At 44.1% G+C, this 17500-nt stretch overlaps 1 protein-coding gene across 8 annotated transcripts in view; it reads left to right on the forward strand.

Annotated features, from left to right (window-relative positions):
• The first annotated feature begins 8592 nt into the window (after nt 1–8592).
• glyg (Glycogenin-1) overlaps nt 8593–17500 on the forward strand; it is a 39031-nt gene continuing 30123 nt past the window's right edge. For 7 of the 8 annotated variants that reach the window (XR_006762660.1, XM_045710473.1, XM_045710476.1 and 4 more), the window contains exons 1-2: nt 8593–8850; nt 17471–17500. The exon at nt 17471–17500 is cut by the window's right edge and continues 106 nt beyond it. Coding sequence is in view for 7 of the 8 variants with exons in the window: in XM_045710473.1 (XP_045566429.1) it covers nt 8841–8850; nt 17471–17500 (40 nt within the window). In the remaining variant the exon portion in view is untranslated. The remainder of the gene's footprint in view (nt 8851–17470) is intronic. The other variant, NM_001139830.1, reaches the window with a different exon arrangement.

Genomic DNA, 17500 nt, shown 5'->3' on the forward strand with positions numbered 1-17500 from the left:
TGTCTATCTATCTATTGCATGGGAACCAATCACATATCTACTGTCTGTCTATCTATTGCATGGGAACCAATCACAGATCTACTGTCTGTCTATCTATTGCATGGGAACCAATCACAGATCTACTGTCTATCTATCTATTGCATGGGAACCAATCACAGATCTACTGTCTATCTATCTATTACATGGGAACCAATCACAGATCTACTGTCTATCTATCTATTGCATGGGAACCAATCACATATCTACTGTCTATCTATCTATTGCATGGGAGCCAATCACATATCTACTGTCTATCTATCTATTGCATGGGAGCCAATCACAGATCTACTGTCTATCTATCTATTGCATGGGAACCAATCACAGATCTACTGTCTATCTATCTATTGCATGGGAACCAATCACAGATCTACTGTCTATCTATCTATTGCATGGGAGCCAATCACAGATCTACTGTCTATCTATCTATTACATGGGAACCAATCACATATCTACTGTCTGTCTATCTATTGCATGGGAACCAATCACAGATCTACTGTCTATCTATCTATTGCATGGGAACCAATCACAGATCTACTGTCTATCTATCTATTACATGGGAACCAATCACAGATCTACTGTCTATCTATCTATTGCATGGGAACCAATCACAGATCTACTGTCTTATAGGACAAAACGCATAACAGCACTTACAGCCATTACCAGGAGCCCATTCTCCCCAATTCAGGTGTCACCAACCCCCTGTGTTTGAAGGGGTGTCCACATACTTTTGTATATATAGTGTAGCACCTGGGCCAGCACAGGTGAAACACCTTCTCAATAACAAGATGGCAACCAGCACAGGTGTAACACATACTGACTAACGAGGTGACAACCAGCACAGGTGTAACACATACTGACTAACGAGGTGACCAACCAGCACAGGTGTAACACATACTGACTAACGAGGTGACAACCAGCACAGGTGTAACACATACTGACTAACAAGGTGACAACCAGCACAGGTGTAACACATACTGACTAACGAGGTGACAACCAGCACAGGTGTAACACATACTGACTAACGAGGTGACAACCAGCACAGGTGTAACACATACTGACTAACGAGGTGACAACCAGCACAGGTGTAACACATACTGACTAACAAGGTGACAACCAGCACAGGAGCAACACATACTGACTAACGAGGTGACAACCAGCACAGGTGTAACACATACTGACTAACGAGGTGACAACCAGCACAGGAGCAACACATACTGACTAACGAGGTGACACCAATCGGTGCGTCCTACATGCTAAAGTCCCAACCTCAGAACATAAACGGAAAAACCAAAGTCTGTAACAAATGCTTTTGACATCACGTAGAGAGCAACAACGGCTCAGCTGCGAAGTGGTAGGCCAAACAAGTACACAATTTAGTGTTCATTTTTTCTACCATAAGCCACCTCCAACGTCCTTTTAGAGAGTTTGGCAGTACAAGGCCAAAAGGCCTCACAACCGCAGGCCACGTGTATAGCGTAGTCTTGGAGTCCCTCTGACAAAAATACAATCAAACCATCTAGTGTTCAGCGTTAAATAACAACACAATGTCAAATACAGGTAGCCGAGTCAAATAATTAACATCCAATCACATTAACCGTTAGTCTCTCGCGGGAAACATTCACTCTTGCGCAGACATTTAGAAATGAAACAGGCCAATTTGAAAAATAAGCCACGGGAGTTTTTTTGAGCGAGAATAAAGATGACATTTGAGTAGTAAGACATGTATAAATGTAACAGATACCATTAATAAGAAGGGGGCTAGAAGCGTCTTATATGGTGAGCTACCGAGTGACTGGGACAGGCAAGCCCCATACTATTGTGGAGGACTTCATTCTTCCTGCTGCCGCGGATACGGCTTGGACAATGCTGGGGGAAAAGGACAAAAAAACTATACAGACAAAGCCGTTATCAAACTACGCTGTTTCACGACGCATCAGTGACATGGCAGGAGATGTTTTGAAACAATTACTGCTTTGCATACAAGCCAGTGAATTATATGCTTTACAGCTGGATGAGTCAACAGACGTGGCGGGCCTGGCACAGCTCCTGGTATATGGATGAGTTAACAGGCCTGGCACAGCTCCTGGTATATGGATGAGTTAACAGGCCTGGTACAGCTCCTGGTATATGGATGAGTTAACAGGCCTGGTACAGCTCCTGGTATATGGATGAGTTAACAGGCCTGGCACAGCTCCTGGTATATGGATGAGTTAACAGGCCTGGCACAGCTCCTGGTATATGGATGAGTTAACAGGCCTGGTACAGCTCTCCTGGTATATGGATGAGTTAACAGGCCTGGTACAGCTCCTGGTATATGGATGAGTTAACAGGCCTGGTACAGCTCCTGGTATATGGATGAGTTAACAGGCCTGGTACAGCTCCTGGTATATGGATGAGTTAACAGGCCTGGTACAGCTCCTGGTATATGTCCGTTACGTTTATGGGGGGGTCAATTAAGGAAGAGATTCTCTTCTGCAAACCACTGGAAACCAGGACAACATGAGATTATATTTTTAAAGTACTGGACAGCTTTGTGACATCAAATGGACTTTGGTGGTCGAGATGTGTTGGTATCTGTACTGATGGAGCAAAAGCCATGACAGAGAGACATAGTGGAGTGGTAACGCGCGTGCCAGCAGTTGCTCCTGACGCCACTTGGGTCCACTGCAGCATCCACCGAGAGGCTCTTGCTGCCAAGGGAATGCCTGACAGCTTGAAAGACGTTTTGGACAATACAGTGAAAATGGTTAACTGTTAAAGCCCCTGAACTCTCGTGTATTTTCTGCACTATGCAATGATATGGGCACGAACGATGTTACGCTTTTACAACATTCAGAAGTGCGCTGGTTCTCAAGGGGCAAAGTATTGACACGTTTTTTTTTTTAAATTGAGAGACGAGCTTAAAGTTTTCTTTACTGAGCATAATTTTCACTTGTCTGACTGCTTGCATGACGAGTTTCTCACACGACTGGTCTATCTGGGTGATGTTTTTTCTCACCTGAATGATCTGAATCTAGGATTACAGGGACTCTCCGCAACTATATTCAATGTGCAGGACAAAATGGAGGCTATGATTAAGAAGTTGGAGCTCTTCTCTGTCTGCATGAACAAGGACAACATACAGGTCATTCCATCATTGTTAGATTTTTTGTGTGCAAATGAACTCAAGCTTACGGACAATGTCAAATGTGATGTAGCGAAGCACCTGAGTGAGTTGGGTGAGCAATTACGTAGGAACTTTCCGGAAAAGGACGACACAAACAACTGGATTCGTTATCCCTTTCGTGCACCTGCCTCCAGTCCACTTACCGATATCTGAACAAGAGATCCTCATTGAAATTGCAACAAGCGGTTCTGTGAAAATGTAATTTAATCAGAAGCCACTGCCAGATTTCTGGATTGGGCTGCGCTCAGAGTATTCTGTCTTGGCACATCGCGCTGTTAAGACACTGATGCCCTTTGCAACCAAGTACCTATGTGAGAGTGGATTCTCGGCCCTCACTAGCATGAAAACTAAATACAGGCACAGACTGTGTGTGGAAAATGATTTAAGACTGAGACTCTCTCCAATACAACCCAACATTGCAGAGTTATGCGCATCCTTTCAAGCACACCCTTCTCATTAACCTGTGTTGAGTTATTCACAATTTTTGATGAACAAATAAGGTTTTATATGTAAGATGGTTAAATAAGGAGCAAAATTATTGATTATTATTCTATTATTATTTGTGCTCTGGTCCTATAAGAGCTCTGTGACACTTCCCATGAGCCGGGTCGTGACAAAAACTCACACTCATTCTTATGTTTAATAAATGTATTGTATAGTGTGTGTGGCAGGCTTATAATGATGACAAAAAACAACATTTGAGAGTGTGCTGACCCTGGTGCTAGAGGGGGTACAGCTGGAGGTTGAATGTTTGAAGGGGTACGGGACTATAAAAAGTTTGGGAACCACTGCACAAGAACATGTCTTATCCACTACACCTTGTCTTATCCACTACACCCTGTCTTATCCACTACACCCTGTCTTATCTACTAGAATCCATCTTAACCACTACATCCTGTCTTATCCACTACACCCTGTCTTACTGCTACACCCTGTCTTATCCGCTACACCCTGTCTTATTCACAAGAACATGTCTTATCCACACCACCCTGTCTTATCCACTACACCCTGTCTTATCTACTAGACCCTGTCTTATCTACTAGACCCTGTCTTAACCACTACACCCTGTCTTATCCACTACACCCTGTCTTATCCACTACACCCTGTCTTATCCACAAGATCCTGTCTTAACCACTACACCCTGTCTTATCCACAAGACCCTGTCTTAACCACTACACCCTGTCTTATCCACTACACCCTGTCTTATCTACTAGACCCTGTCTAAAACCATACACCCTGTCTTATCCACTACACCCTGTCTTATCTACTAGACCCCGTCTTAACCACTACACCCAGTCTTATCGACAAGACCCTGTCTTGACCACTACACCCTGTCTTATCTACTAGACCCTGTCTAAAACCATACACCCTGTCTTATCCACTAGACTCTGTCTTATCCGTTAGCCCATGTCTTATCCGCTAATCCCGGGCTTTTCCACTACACCCTGTCTTATCGGTTAGTCCCTGTCTTAACCACTAAGCCCTGTCTTATCTACTAGGCCCTGTCTTACCTACAACACCTTGTCATAACCACTAAACCCTGTCTTATCCACTAGATCCTGTATTATCCACTAGATCCTGTATTATCCACTAGATCCTATCTTAACCACTAGACCCTGTCTTATTCGCTAGAAACTGTCTTATCCGCTAGATCCTGTCTTAACCACTACACCCTGTCTTATCTACTAGACCCTGTCTTATTAGACCCTGTATTATTCGCTAGCCCGGGATTATCCACTGCTTCCTGTCTTAACCACTACGCTCTGTCTTATCCACTAGGCCCTGTCTTATCCACTAGGCCCTGTCTTATCCACTAGGCCCTGTCTAATCCATCACACCCTATCTTAGCCACTAGACCCTGTATTATCCACTAGACCTTGTCTTAGCCACTAGAGACTGTATTAACTACTACACCCTGACCTATCCACTGGACCCTGTCTACTCAACTAGACCCCCCTGTCTTAACCATTTTACCATGTCTTAACCATTTCACTACACCCTGTCATAACCACTAGACCCTGTCTTATCCACTAGAACCTGTCTTACGTACTACACCCTGTCTTATCTACTAGACCCTGTATTATCCACTAGACCCTGTCTTATCCACCAGATCCTGTCTTATCCACTAGATCCTGTCTTAAGCACTAGACCATGTCTTAACCACTAGAACCTGTCTTATACAGTAGATCCTGCCTTGCTCACTAGACCCTGTCTTATCCAATAGACCTTGCCTTATCCACTAGATCCTGTCTAATCCACTAGATCCTGTCTTATCCACTACACCCTGCCCTACCCACTATACCTTGTCTTATCCACTAGACCCTGTCTTAACCACTAGACTCTATCTTAGCCACTAGACCCTGTATTATCCACTAGACCCTGTATTATCCACTACACCCTGTCTTATCCACTAGGCCCTCTCTTATCCACTAGGCCCTGTCTTATCCACTACACCCTATCTTAGCCACTAGAACTTGTATTATCCACTAGCCCCTGTCTTAGCCAGTAGACAGTCTTAAACACTAGACATTGTGTACCGTAACACCCTGTATATAGCCTCCACTTTGACTCTGTACCGTAACACCCTGTATATAGCCTCCACATTGACTCTGTACCGTAATACCCTGTATATAGCCTCCACATTGACTCTGTACCGGTACCCCCTGTATATAGCCTCCACATTGACTCAGTACCGTAATACCCTGTATATAGCCTCCACATTGACTCTGTACCGTAATACCCTGTATATAGCCTCCACCTTGACTCTGTACCATAACACCCTGTATATAGCCTCCACATTGACTCTGTACCGGTACCCCCTGTATATAGCCTCCACATTGACTCTGTACCGGTACCCCCTGTATATAGCCTCCACATTGACTTTGTACCGGTACCCCCTGTATATAGCCTCCACATTGACTCTGTACCGTAATACCCTGTATATAGCCTCGTTATTGTTATTCTATTGTTGCTCTTTCATTTTTTACTTTAGTTTAATTAGTAAATATTTTCTTAAGTCTTATTTTTCATAAAACTGCATTGTTGGTTAAGGGCTTTGTAAGTAGAGGCTGCAGTGCTTATTGTGGAGTAAGTGACCTTTAAGAGAGTAGCAGTGGGCAATATTACAGGTACATGCAAGTGACGGCGAGGGAGGGGACACCATGTTACCATAATGCACTAGGTACTGCTGTAACACACATCTTATGGATGTTCTGGCATTAGGAAGTTAAAGGCCTATGATCGAAACATGGAGGAACCAACCTACCCAGTAATGTAAGCATAACCAGTAGAATCTGTTTACTTTAGGGGTGTTCGTGTGTGTGTGTGTGTGTGAGAGAGAGAGCGAGCGAGCGAGCGAGTGAGAGATAGATAGATAGATAGATAGATAGATAGATAGATAGATAGATAGATAGATAGATAGATAGATAGATAGATAGATAGATAGATAGATAGATAGATAGATAGATAGATAGATAGATAGATAGATAGATAGATAGATAGATAGATAGATAGATAGATAGATAGATAGATAGATAGATAGATAGATAGATAGATAGATAGATAGATAGATAGATAGATAGATAGATAGATAGATAGATAGATAGATATAGAGAGTGTAGTGGTGCATGTAGTACAGGAGTAGGTGTGTGATAGATAGATAGATAGATAGATAGATAGATAGATAGATAGATAGATAGATAGATAGATAGATAGATAGATAGATAGATAGATAGATAGATAGATAGATAGATAGATAGATAGATAGATAGATAGATAGATAGATAGATAGATAGATAGATAGATAGATAGATAGATAGATAGATAGATAGATAGATAGATAGATAGATAGATAGATAGATAGATAGATAGATAGATAGAGTGTAGTGGTGCATGTAGTACAGGAGTAGGTGTGTGATAGATAGATAGATAGATAGATAGATAGATAGATAGATAGATAGATAGATAGATAGATAGATAGATAGATAGATAGATAGATAGATAGATAGATAGATAGATAGATAGATAGATAGATAGATAGATAGATAGATAGATAGATAGATAGATAGATAGATAGATAGATATAGAGAGTGTAGTGGTGCATGTAGTACAGGAGTAGGTGTGTGATAGATAGATAGATAGATAGATAGATAGATAGATAGATAGATAGATAGATAGATAGATAGATAGATAGATAGATAGATAGATAGATAGATAGATAGATAGATAGATAGATAGATAGATAGATAGATAGATAGATAGATAGATAGATAGATAGATAGATAGATAGATAGATAGATATAGAGAGTGTAGTGGTGCATGTAGTACAGGAGTAGGTGTGTGATAGATAGATAGATAGATAGATAGATAGATAGATAGATAGATAGATAGATAGATAGATAGATAGATAGATAGATAGATAGATAGATAGATAGATAGATAGATAGATAGATAGATAGATAGATAGATAGATAGATAGATAGATAGATAGATAGATAGATAGATAGATAGATAGATAGATAGATAGAGTGTAGTGGTGCATGTAGTACAGGAGTAGGTGTGTGATAGATAGATAGATAGATAGATAGATAGATAGATAGATAGATAGATAGATAGATAGATAGATAGATAGATAGATAGATAGATAGATAGATAGATAGATAGATAGATAGATAGATAGATAGATAGATAGATAGATAGATAGATAGATAGATAGATAGATATAGAGAGTGTAGTGGTGCATGTAGTACAGGAGTAGGTGTGTGATAGATAGATAGATAGATAGATAGATAGATAGATAGATAGATAGATAGATAGATAGATAGATAGATAGATAGATAGATAGATAGATAGATAGATAGATAGATAGATAGATAGATAGATAGATAGATAGATAGATAGATAGATAGATAGATAGATAGATAGATAGATAGAGATATAGAGAGTGTAGTGGTGCATTTAGTACAGGAGTAGGTGTGTGATAGATAGATAGATAGATAGATAGATAGATAGATAGATAGATAGATAGATAGATAGATAGATAGATAGATAGATAGATAGATAGATAGATAGATAGATAGATAGATAGATAGATAGATAGATAGATAGATAGAGATATAGAGAGTGTAGTGGTGCATTTAGTACAGGAGTAGGTGTGTGATAGATAGATAGATAGATAGATAGATAGATAGATAGATAGATAGATAGATAGATAGATAGATAGATAGATAGTAGATAGATAGATAGATAGATAGATAGATAGATAGATAGATAGATAGATAGATAGAGATATAGAGAGTGTAGTGGTGCATGTAGTACAGGAGTAGGTGTGTGATAGATAGATAGATAGATAGATAGATAGATAGATAGATAGATAGATAGATAGATAGATAGATAGATAGATAGATAGATAGATAGATAGATAGATAGATAGATAGATAGATAGATAGATATAGAGAGTGCACTGGTGCATGTAGTACAGGAGTGGGTGTGCGCCTAGCCCTGGTCACATGGGCAGCTGTCTACAGAGTGTTCTGGTCCATGCGTCTATAAATTCTCCTTGTGATATTAAGTTGGTCCTTTCTCCAAGTCCGCCGCCGTGTCCGTCAACAGAGTAGCTACGACTTCTAGTGGAATCATGGCACAAGGTACGTAGACATTTTGTTCCAGTGTTATTATCAGTGGTGTGGGTGAAGTTGGACTGTGGCAGCCACGGGGGAAACAGAGTAACTGTTCGGACTAGTTCAGACTGTCAGTGTGTTAGTAAGTTTCCCCACTACAACAATGTAGGTCTACATGATGACCAAACTACAGTTCGGTTTCTTCTACCATATCAAGGAAGTGGAATCATGAACATGAAAGTGGCAATGCTGACATTTTAAAATGGAGTCTCTTTTTTCCACTTCCTATCAGCGCATGTTTTGTAACAGTGTAACATAAGGTGAATTCAGTCGTTTTACTAGTTCCCACTTTCCTAGCTGAAGATGTTAGGTGATGATGATTTAGTTGTGTTGACAGCCTCATCAGTCTGGTCCTATCGGACTATGTTAGTACGTAGACTGCGCTCTGTTCCTAGTGGACACTTCTCTGTAGACTACTACTACGAGTTATTTATTCACGGTATTACTGTTAAACTCCGTGTTAAACTCCGTGTTAAACTCCACGTCCTAACTTGGTGACGGTGTGAAGTTAAAGTAGAGCAGTGTTTTGTGGTATTATATTCCTAAAGACACAGTACCCTCTCGATGTGACAGGTTATAAATGAATCTGGCAACATGTCAATAGTGAAACCCGATGTCCTGTCTGTCCCCATGATTCCCGAAAGTTGCAAGTCATCTCTTGGTCATCTGCCTTTCTAAGAGTGGCGGTGATATTAAATCTTCATTTGTACTCGACACAAATACGAAAGCAACAATTTCGAAGATTTTACTGAGTTACAGTTCAAATAAAGGAAATCAGTCAATTGAAATTCGTTCATTATGCCCCAATCTATGGATTTCACTTGACTGCGAATACAGATATGCATTGGTCACAAATACTTTTTTATTTTATTTTTTACCAATGGGCGTGGATCAGAAAACCAGTCAGTATCTGGTGTGACCACAATTTGCCTCATGTAGCATTGCCACATCTCCTTCACAGAGTTGAACAGGCTGTTGATTGTGGCCTGTGGAATGTTCTCTCACTCCTCTTCAATGGCTGTGTGAAGTTGCTGGATATTGGCAGGAACCGGAACACGCAGTCGTACACGTCAATCCGGAGCATCCCGAACATGCTCAATGGGTGACATGTCTGGTTAGTATACAGGCAATGGAAGAACTGGGACATTTTCAGCTTCCAGGAATTGTGTGCAGATCCATGCGACATGGGGATGTACGTTATCATGCTGAAACATGAGGTGATGGTGGTGGATGAATGGCACGACAATGGGGCCTCAGGATCTCATCACGGTATCTCTGTGCATTCAAATGGCCATTGAAAGAATACAATTGAGTTGTCTGTAGTTTATGCCTGTCCATACCATAACCCCAATGCCACCATGGGGCACTCGGTTCACAACATTGACGTCCACAAACGGCTCGCCCACACTACGCCATACACGTGGTCTGCGGTTGAGGCCATTTGGGCGTAGTGCCAAATTCTTTAAAATTACATTGTTAGAGAAATGAAAAATCTATTCTCTGGCAACAGCTCTAGTGGACATTCCTGCAGTCAACATGCCAATTGAACGCTCCCTCAGAACTTGAGACGTCTGTGGCATTGTGTTGTGACAACTGCACATTTTTAGAGTAGCCTTTTATTGTCCCCAGCACAAGGTGCACCTGTGTAATGATCATGCTGTTTAATCAGCTTCTTGATATGCCACACCTGTCAGGTGGATGGATTATCTTGGCAAATGAGAAATGCTCACTAACAGGTTGATGTAAACAAATTTGTGGCCAGAATTTTTGAGAAACATGCTTTTTTGTGTTGATTTTTAACAATTTCAGCTCATGAGAAATTGGACCAACACTAGGCGTTCCGTCTTTATTTTTGTTCAGTGTAGTTTCTGTGGGTTGAGGCCTAAAGGCCAGCAGGATGTCTTTATGTGAAACATTCATAGAAGCTAATTTTAGTGCCTATTGACGATAATATCTTCTGGCCGGTGGCGTTTTTTTTAAGTTCCCCCGATGCTCATTATGAACATTAAAGCACATCACCTTAGGTTTCCAAACCTTAACGACAGTATCTTTCATATCAGCGAGAAATGGTTTTCTAAAAACAAAAAGTTGAATCGCTTGGCACCTCTTCCAGGGTTAGTGTTCCCACACATCTCCATGTTATATCACTAGACACCTCTTCCAGGGTTAGTGTTCCCACACATCTCCATGTTATATCACTAGACACCTCTTCCAGGGTTAGTGTTCCCACACATCTCCATGTTATATCACTAGACACCTCTTCCAGGGTTAGTGTCCCTACACATCTCCATGTTATATCACTAGACACCTCTTCCAGGGTTAGTGTTCCCACACATCTCCATGTTATATCACTAGACACCTCTTCCAGGGTTAGTGTTCCCACACATCTCCATGTTATATCACTAGACACCTCTTCCAGGGTTAGTGTTCCCACACATCTCCATGTTATATCACTAGACACCTCTTCCAGGGTTAGTGTTCCCACACATCTCCATGTTATATCACTAGACACCTCTTCCAGGGTTAGTGTCCCTACACATCTCCATGTTATATCACTAGACACCTCTTCCAGGGTTAGTGTCCCTACACATCTCCATGTTATATCACTAGACACCTCTTCCAGGGTTAGTGTTCCCACACATCTCCATGTTATATCACTAGACACCTCTTCCAGGGTTAGTGTTCCCACACATCTCCATGTTATATCACTAGACACCTCTTCCAGGGTTAGTGTCCCTACACATCTCCATGTTATATCACTAGACACCTCTTCCAGGGTTAGTGTTCCCACACATCTCCGTGTTATATCACTAGACACCTCTTCCAGGGTTAGTGTTCCCACACATCTCCATGTTATATCACTAGACACCTCTTCCAGGGTTAGTGTCCCTACACATCTCCATGTTATATCACTAGACACCTCTTCCAGGGTTAGTGTTCCCACACATCTCCATGTTATATCACTAGACACCTCTTCCAGGGTTAGTGTCCCCACACAGCCACATCTCCATGTTATATCACTAGACACCTCTTCCAGGGTTAGTGTCCCTACACATCTCCATGTTATATCACTAGACACCTCTTCCAGGGTTAGTGTCCCTACACATCTCCATGTTATATCACTAGACACCTCTTCCAGGGTTAGTGTCCCTACACATCTCCATGTTATATCACTAGACACCTCTTCCAGGGTTAGTGTTCCCACACATCTCCATGTTATATCACTAGACACCTCTTTCAGGGTTAGTGTTCCCACACATCTCCGTGTTATATCACTAGACACTTCTTCCAGGGTTAGTGTTCCCACACATCTCCATGTTATATCACTAGACACCTCTTCCAGGGTTAGTGTCCCCACACAGCCACATCTCCATGTTATATCACTAGACACCTCTTCCAGGGTTAGTGTTCCCACACAGCCACATCTCCATGTTATATCACTAGACACCTCTTACAGGGTTAGTGTTCCCACACAGCCACATCTCCATGTTATATCACTAGACACCTCTTCCAGGGTTAGTGTCCCTACACATCTCCATGTTATATCACTAGACACCTCTTCCAGGGTTAGTGTTCCCACACAGCCACATCTCCGTGTTATATCACTAGACACCTCTTCCAGGGTTAGTGTTCCCACACAGCCACATCTCCATGTTATATCACTAGACACCTCTTCCAGGGTTAGTGTTCCCACACAGCCACATCTCCATGTTATATCACTAGACACCTCTTCCAGGGTTAGTGTTCCCACACATCTCCATGTTATATCACTAGACACCTCTTCCAGGGTTAGTGTCCCTACACATCTCCATGTTATATCACTAGACACCTCTTCCAGGGTTAGTGTCCCTACACATCTCCATGTTATATCACTAGACACCTCTTCCAGGGTTAGTGTCCCCACACATCTCCATGTTATATCACTAGACACCTCTTCCAGGGTTAGTGTCCCCACACATCTCCATGTTATATCACTAGACACCTCTTCCAGGGTTAGTGTTCCCACACATCTCCATGTTATATCACTAGACACCTCTTCCAGGGTTAGTGTTCCCACACATCTCCATGTTATATCACTAGACACCTCTTCCAGGGTTAGTGTTCCTACACAGCCACATCTCCGTGTTATATCACTAGACACCTCTTCCAGGGTTAGTGTCCCCACACATCTCCATGTTATATCACTAGACACCTCTTCCAGGGTTAGTGTTCCCACACATCTCCATGTTATATCACTAGACACCTCTTCCAGGGTTAGTGTCCCTACACATCTCCATGTTATATCACTAGACACCTCTTCCAGGGTTAGTGTTCCCACACATCTCCATGTTATATCACTAGACACCTCTTCCAGGGTTAGTGTTCCCACACATCTCCATGTTATATCACTAGACACCTCTTCCAGGGTTAGTGTCCCTACACATCTCCATGTTATATCACTAGACACCTCTTCCAGGGTTAGTGTTCCCACACATCTCCATGTTATATCACTAGACACCTCTTCCAGGGTTAGTGTCCCTACACATCTCCATGTTATATCACTAGACACCTCTTCCAGGGTTAGTGTCCCTACACATCTCCATGTTATATCACTAGACACCTCTTCCAGGGTTAGTGTTCCCACACATCTCCATGTTATATCACTAGACACCTCTTCCAGGGTTAGTGTTCCCACACAGCCACATCTCCGTGTTATATCACTAGACACCTCTTCCAGGGTTAGTGTTCCCACACATCCACATCTCCATCTTATATCGCTTGTTTATGGACAACTAACAGAAGACTGAGCTCTCCTAACGCGGCGGCCTCCTCCTAACGCGGCGGCCTCCTCCTAACGCGCCGGCCTCCTCCTAACGCGCCGGCCTCCTCCTAACGCGCCGGCCTCCTCCTAACGCGCCGGCCTCCTCCTAACGCGGCGGCCTCCTCCTAACGCGGCGGCCTCCTCCTAACGCGGCGGCCTCCTCCTAACGACTACCTGTGTGTGTGTATACGGAAGACAGACCGTTACAACAGGCTATATTTAGATTTAGTGGAATTATTTTGATTTGATTTGAAAGGAGTGTGCTTTGTTGTTTTATTTATATTTTATATTTTATTTTAGTAATTTTTTTTTAGAACGATACCGCAATTAAGAATTGATTCGTGTTTTAGATGTTGTTTTTTGTCTGCCAGAGCCAATTTCCCTCTAAACCGGACCTGTAAGGACCTTGGACTATATAAGGGATACCGTTAGACTCCTCTGGTCCAATACTGAACTAGTCTTTCTATAGCTGACGACTTGTATAGAAGGGGGGAGATGTACAGTGTTATGTTGCTGATCAAATGGCAGTTCTTCACTTCGAGTGTGAATTAAATGTGGCGAATAACAGTGACTCAGAGGAACAGGCGTCCGACTACTTTTGATGGACACGTTTTATTTTGCTTATAATTGATCTGATATTTTCTTGGGAGCGAGGTACAGTTGGAGAACATTACAATTACTTTTCTTCATCTAGCCGTCACTGTGTTTCCTGGTTTGGGATCTGAAGACTGTTAAAGGTTTTGCATCCAATGGCTTCTTTTTACCGTCCGTTATCCAGTTGTCCCCCCAAGCCCAACTGTAGTGGCTACTGCACCCAGGGGATTGTTCAGGACCGACTGTAGTGGCTACTGCACCCAGGGGATTGTTCAGGACTGACTGTAGTGGCTACTGCACCCAGGGGATTGTTCAGGACCGACTGTAGTGACTACTGCACCCAGGGGATTGTTCAGGACCGACTGTAGTGGCTACTGCACCCAGGGGATTGTTCAGGACCGACTGTAGTGACTACTGCACCCAGGGGATTGTTCAGGACCGACTGTAGTGACTACTGCACCCAGGGGATTGTTCAGGACCGACTGTAGTGACTACTGCACCCAGGGGATTGTTCAGGACCGACTGTAGTGACTCCTGCACCCAGGGGATTGTTCAGGACCGACTGTAGTGGCTACTGCACCCAGGGGATTGTTCAGGACCGACTGTAGTGGCTACTGCACCCAGGGGATTGTTCAGGACCGACTGTAGTGGCTACTGCACCCAGGGGATTGTTCAGGACCGACTGTAGTGGCTACTGCACCCAGGGGATTGTTCAGGACTGACTGTAGTGACTACTGCACCCAGGGGATTGTTCAGGACCGACTGTAGTGGCTACTGCACCCAGGGGATTGTTCAGGACCGACTGTAGTGGCTACTGCACCCAGGGGATTGTTCAGGACCGACTGTAGTGGCTACTGCACCCAGGGGATTGTTCAGGACTGACTGTAGTGGCTACTGCACCCAGGGGATTGTTCAGGACCGACTGTAGTGGCTACTGCACCCAGGGGATTGTTCAGGACTGTTGATTTACTGGCTCGTCAAGGCTGCTGATATTAACTTCCAGGGTTTAGATTTTGGCATTATAATAACATGATTCTGTTTTGCCATCTTACAATCAATCTATTGTTGAGACTTGAGATTATGGGCAATTTATAGACTTCCCTGTTTGGTCAAAGTTGACGTGGAATCCTTGGCCATTCTGTGTGACGTGGTGACATTGTTAAAATGACTGCTGCCGCAGACCGTTGGACTCCCTCGCTGAAGTAATATGTTACGGTCTTCATACATACGAACACTTTGTTTTGACACCCCAGTTATGAGTTGGTGGATTGAGTCAGCCTTTACAAAGCTGTTTTTGGGGGAAGGTTTGAGTAGGGCAGGTTTAGACATCCCTGGTCCTGGAATGCCTCAGGCACCTGATGGTTTTGATTTAATCAACCTGGAAGAACAGATGTGTTGACTTTAATCAATCACCAAACTCCTCCAATGAGCTCAGTTGATCAGGCGTGGTGCCTAGTTGGAACGAAATCCTGCCGTACCCGCGGCACTCCAGGAACAGGGTTGTCTACCCCTACAGCACTACAGGAACAGGGTTGTCTAGCCCTGCTCTAGGATCCTACAGCACTCCAGGAACAGGGTTGTCTAGCCCTGCTCTAGGATCCTACAGCACTCCAGGAACAGGGTTGTCTAGCCCTGCTCTAGGGTCCTACAGCACTCTAGGAACAGGGTTACTACCCCTGCTCTAGGGTCCTACAGCACCCCAGGAACAGGGTTGTCTAGCCCTGCTCTAGGGTCCTACAGCACCCCAGGAACAGGGTTGTCTAGCCCTGCTCTAGGGTCCTACAGCACTCCAGGAACAGGGTTGTCTAGCCCTGCTCTAGGGTCCTACAGCACCCCAGGAACAGGGTTGTCTAGCCCTGCTCTAGGGTCCTACAGCACCCCAGGAACAGGGTTGTCTAGCCCTGCTCTAGGGTCCTACAGCACCCCAGGAACAGGGTTGTCTAGCCCTGCTCTAGGGTCCTACAGCACCCCAGGAACAGGGTTGTCTAGCCCTGCTCTAGGGTCCTACAGCACCCCAGGAACAGGGTTGTCTACCACTGCTCTAGGATCCTACAGCACCCCAGGAACAGGGTTGTCTAGCCCTGCTCTAGGATCCTACAGCACCCCAGGAACAGGGTTGTCTAGCCCTGCTCTAGGGTCCTACAGCACCCCAGGAACAGGGTTGTCTAGCCCTGCTCTAGGATTCTACAGCACCCCAGGAACAGGGTTGTCTAGCCCTGCTCTAGGATCCTACAGCACTCCAGGAACAGGGTTGTCTAGCCCTGCTCTAGGATTCTACAGCACCCCAGGAACAGGGTTGTCTAGCCCTGCTCTAGGATTCTACAGCACTACAGGAACAGGGTTGTCTAGCCCTGCTCTAGGGTCCTACAGCACTACAGGAACTGGGTTGTCTACCCCTACAGCACTCCAGGAACAGGGTTGTCTAGCCCTGCTCTAGGATCCTACAGCACTCCAGGAACAGGGTTGTCTAGCCCTGCTCTAGGGTCCTACAGCACTCCAGGAACTGGGTTGTCTAGCCCTGCTCTAGGGTCCTACAGCACCCCAGGAACTGGGTTGTCTAGCCCTGCTCTAGGGTCCTACAGCACCCCAGGAACAGGGTTACTACCCCTGCTCTAGGGTCCTACAGCACCCCAGGAACTGGGTTGTCTACCCCTGCAGCACTCCAGGAACTGGGTTGTCTACCCCTGCTCTAGGGCCCTACAGCACTACAGGAACAGGGTTGTCTAGCTCTGCTCTAGGGCCCTACAGCACTACAGGAACAGGGTTACTACCCCTGCTCTAGGGTCCTACAGCACTCCAGGAACAGGGTTGTCTAGCCCTACAGCACTACAGGAACAGGGTTACTACCCCTGCTCTAGGGTCCTACAGCACCCCAGGAACAGGGTTGTCTAGCTCTGCTCTAGGGTCCTACAGCACTACAGGAACAGGGTTGTCTAGCCCTGCTCTAGGGTCCTACAGCACTCCAGGAACAGGGTTACTACCCCTGCTCTAGGGTCCTACAGCACCACAGGAACAGGGTTACTACCCCTGCTCTAGGGTCCTACAGCACTCCAGGAACAGGGTTGTCTACCCCTGGACTTGGTTATAGCAATGAAGTCAATTTAACTCTGATGGATTAACACCATTTTTTTTTTCTAACCTAACAAAATGTTTATTTCCAGGTTTTTATTAATACGTTTTGTCCCCATCCAGACCAGGCTTTTGTGACTTTGGCCACCAATG

Source organism: Salmo salar, chromosome ssa29 (assembly GCF_905237065.1).
Source record: "Salmo salar chromosome ssa29, Ssal_v3.1, whole genome shotgun sequence".
Taxonomy (NCBI): Eukaryota; Metazoa; Chordata; class Actinopteri; order Salmoniformes; family Salmonidae; genus Salmo; species Salmo salar.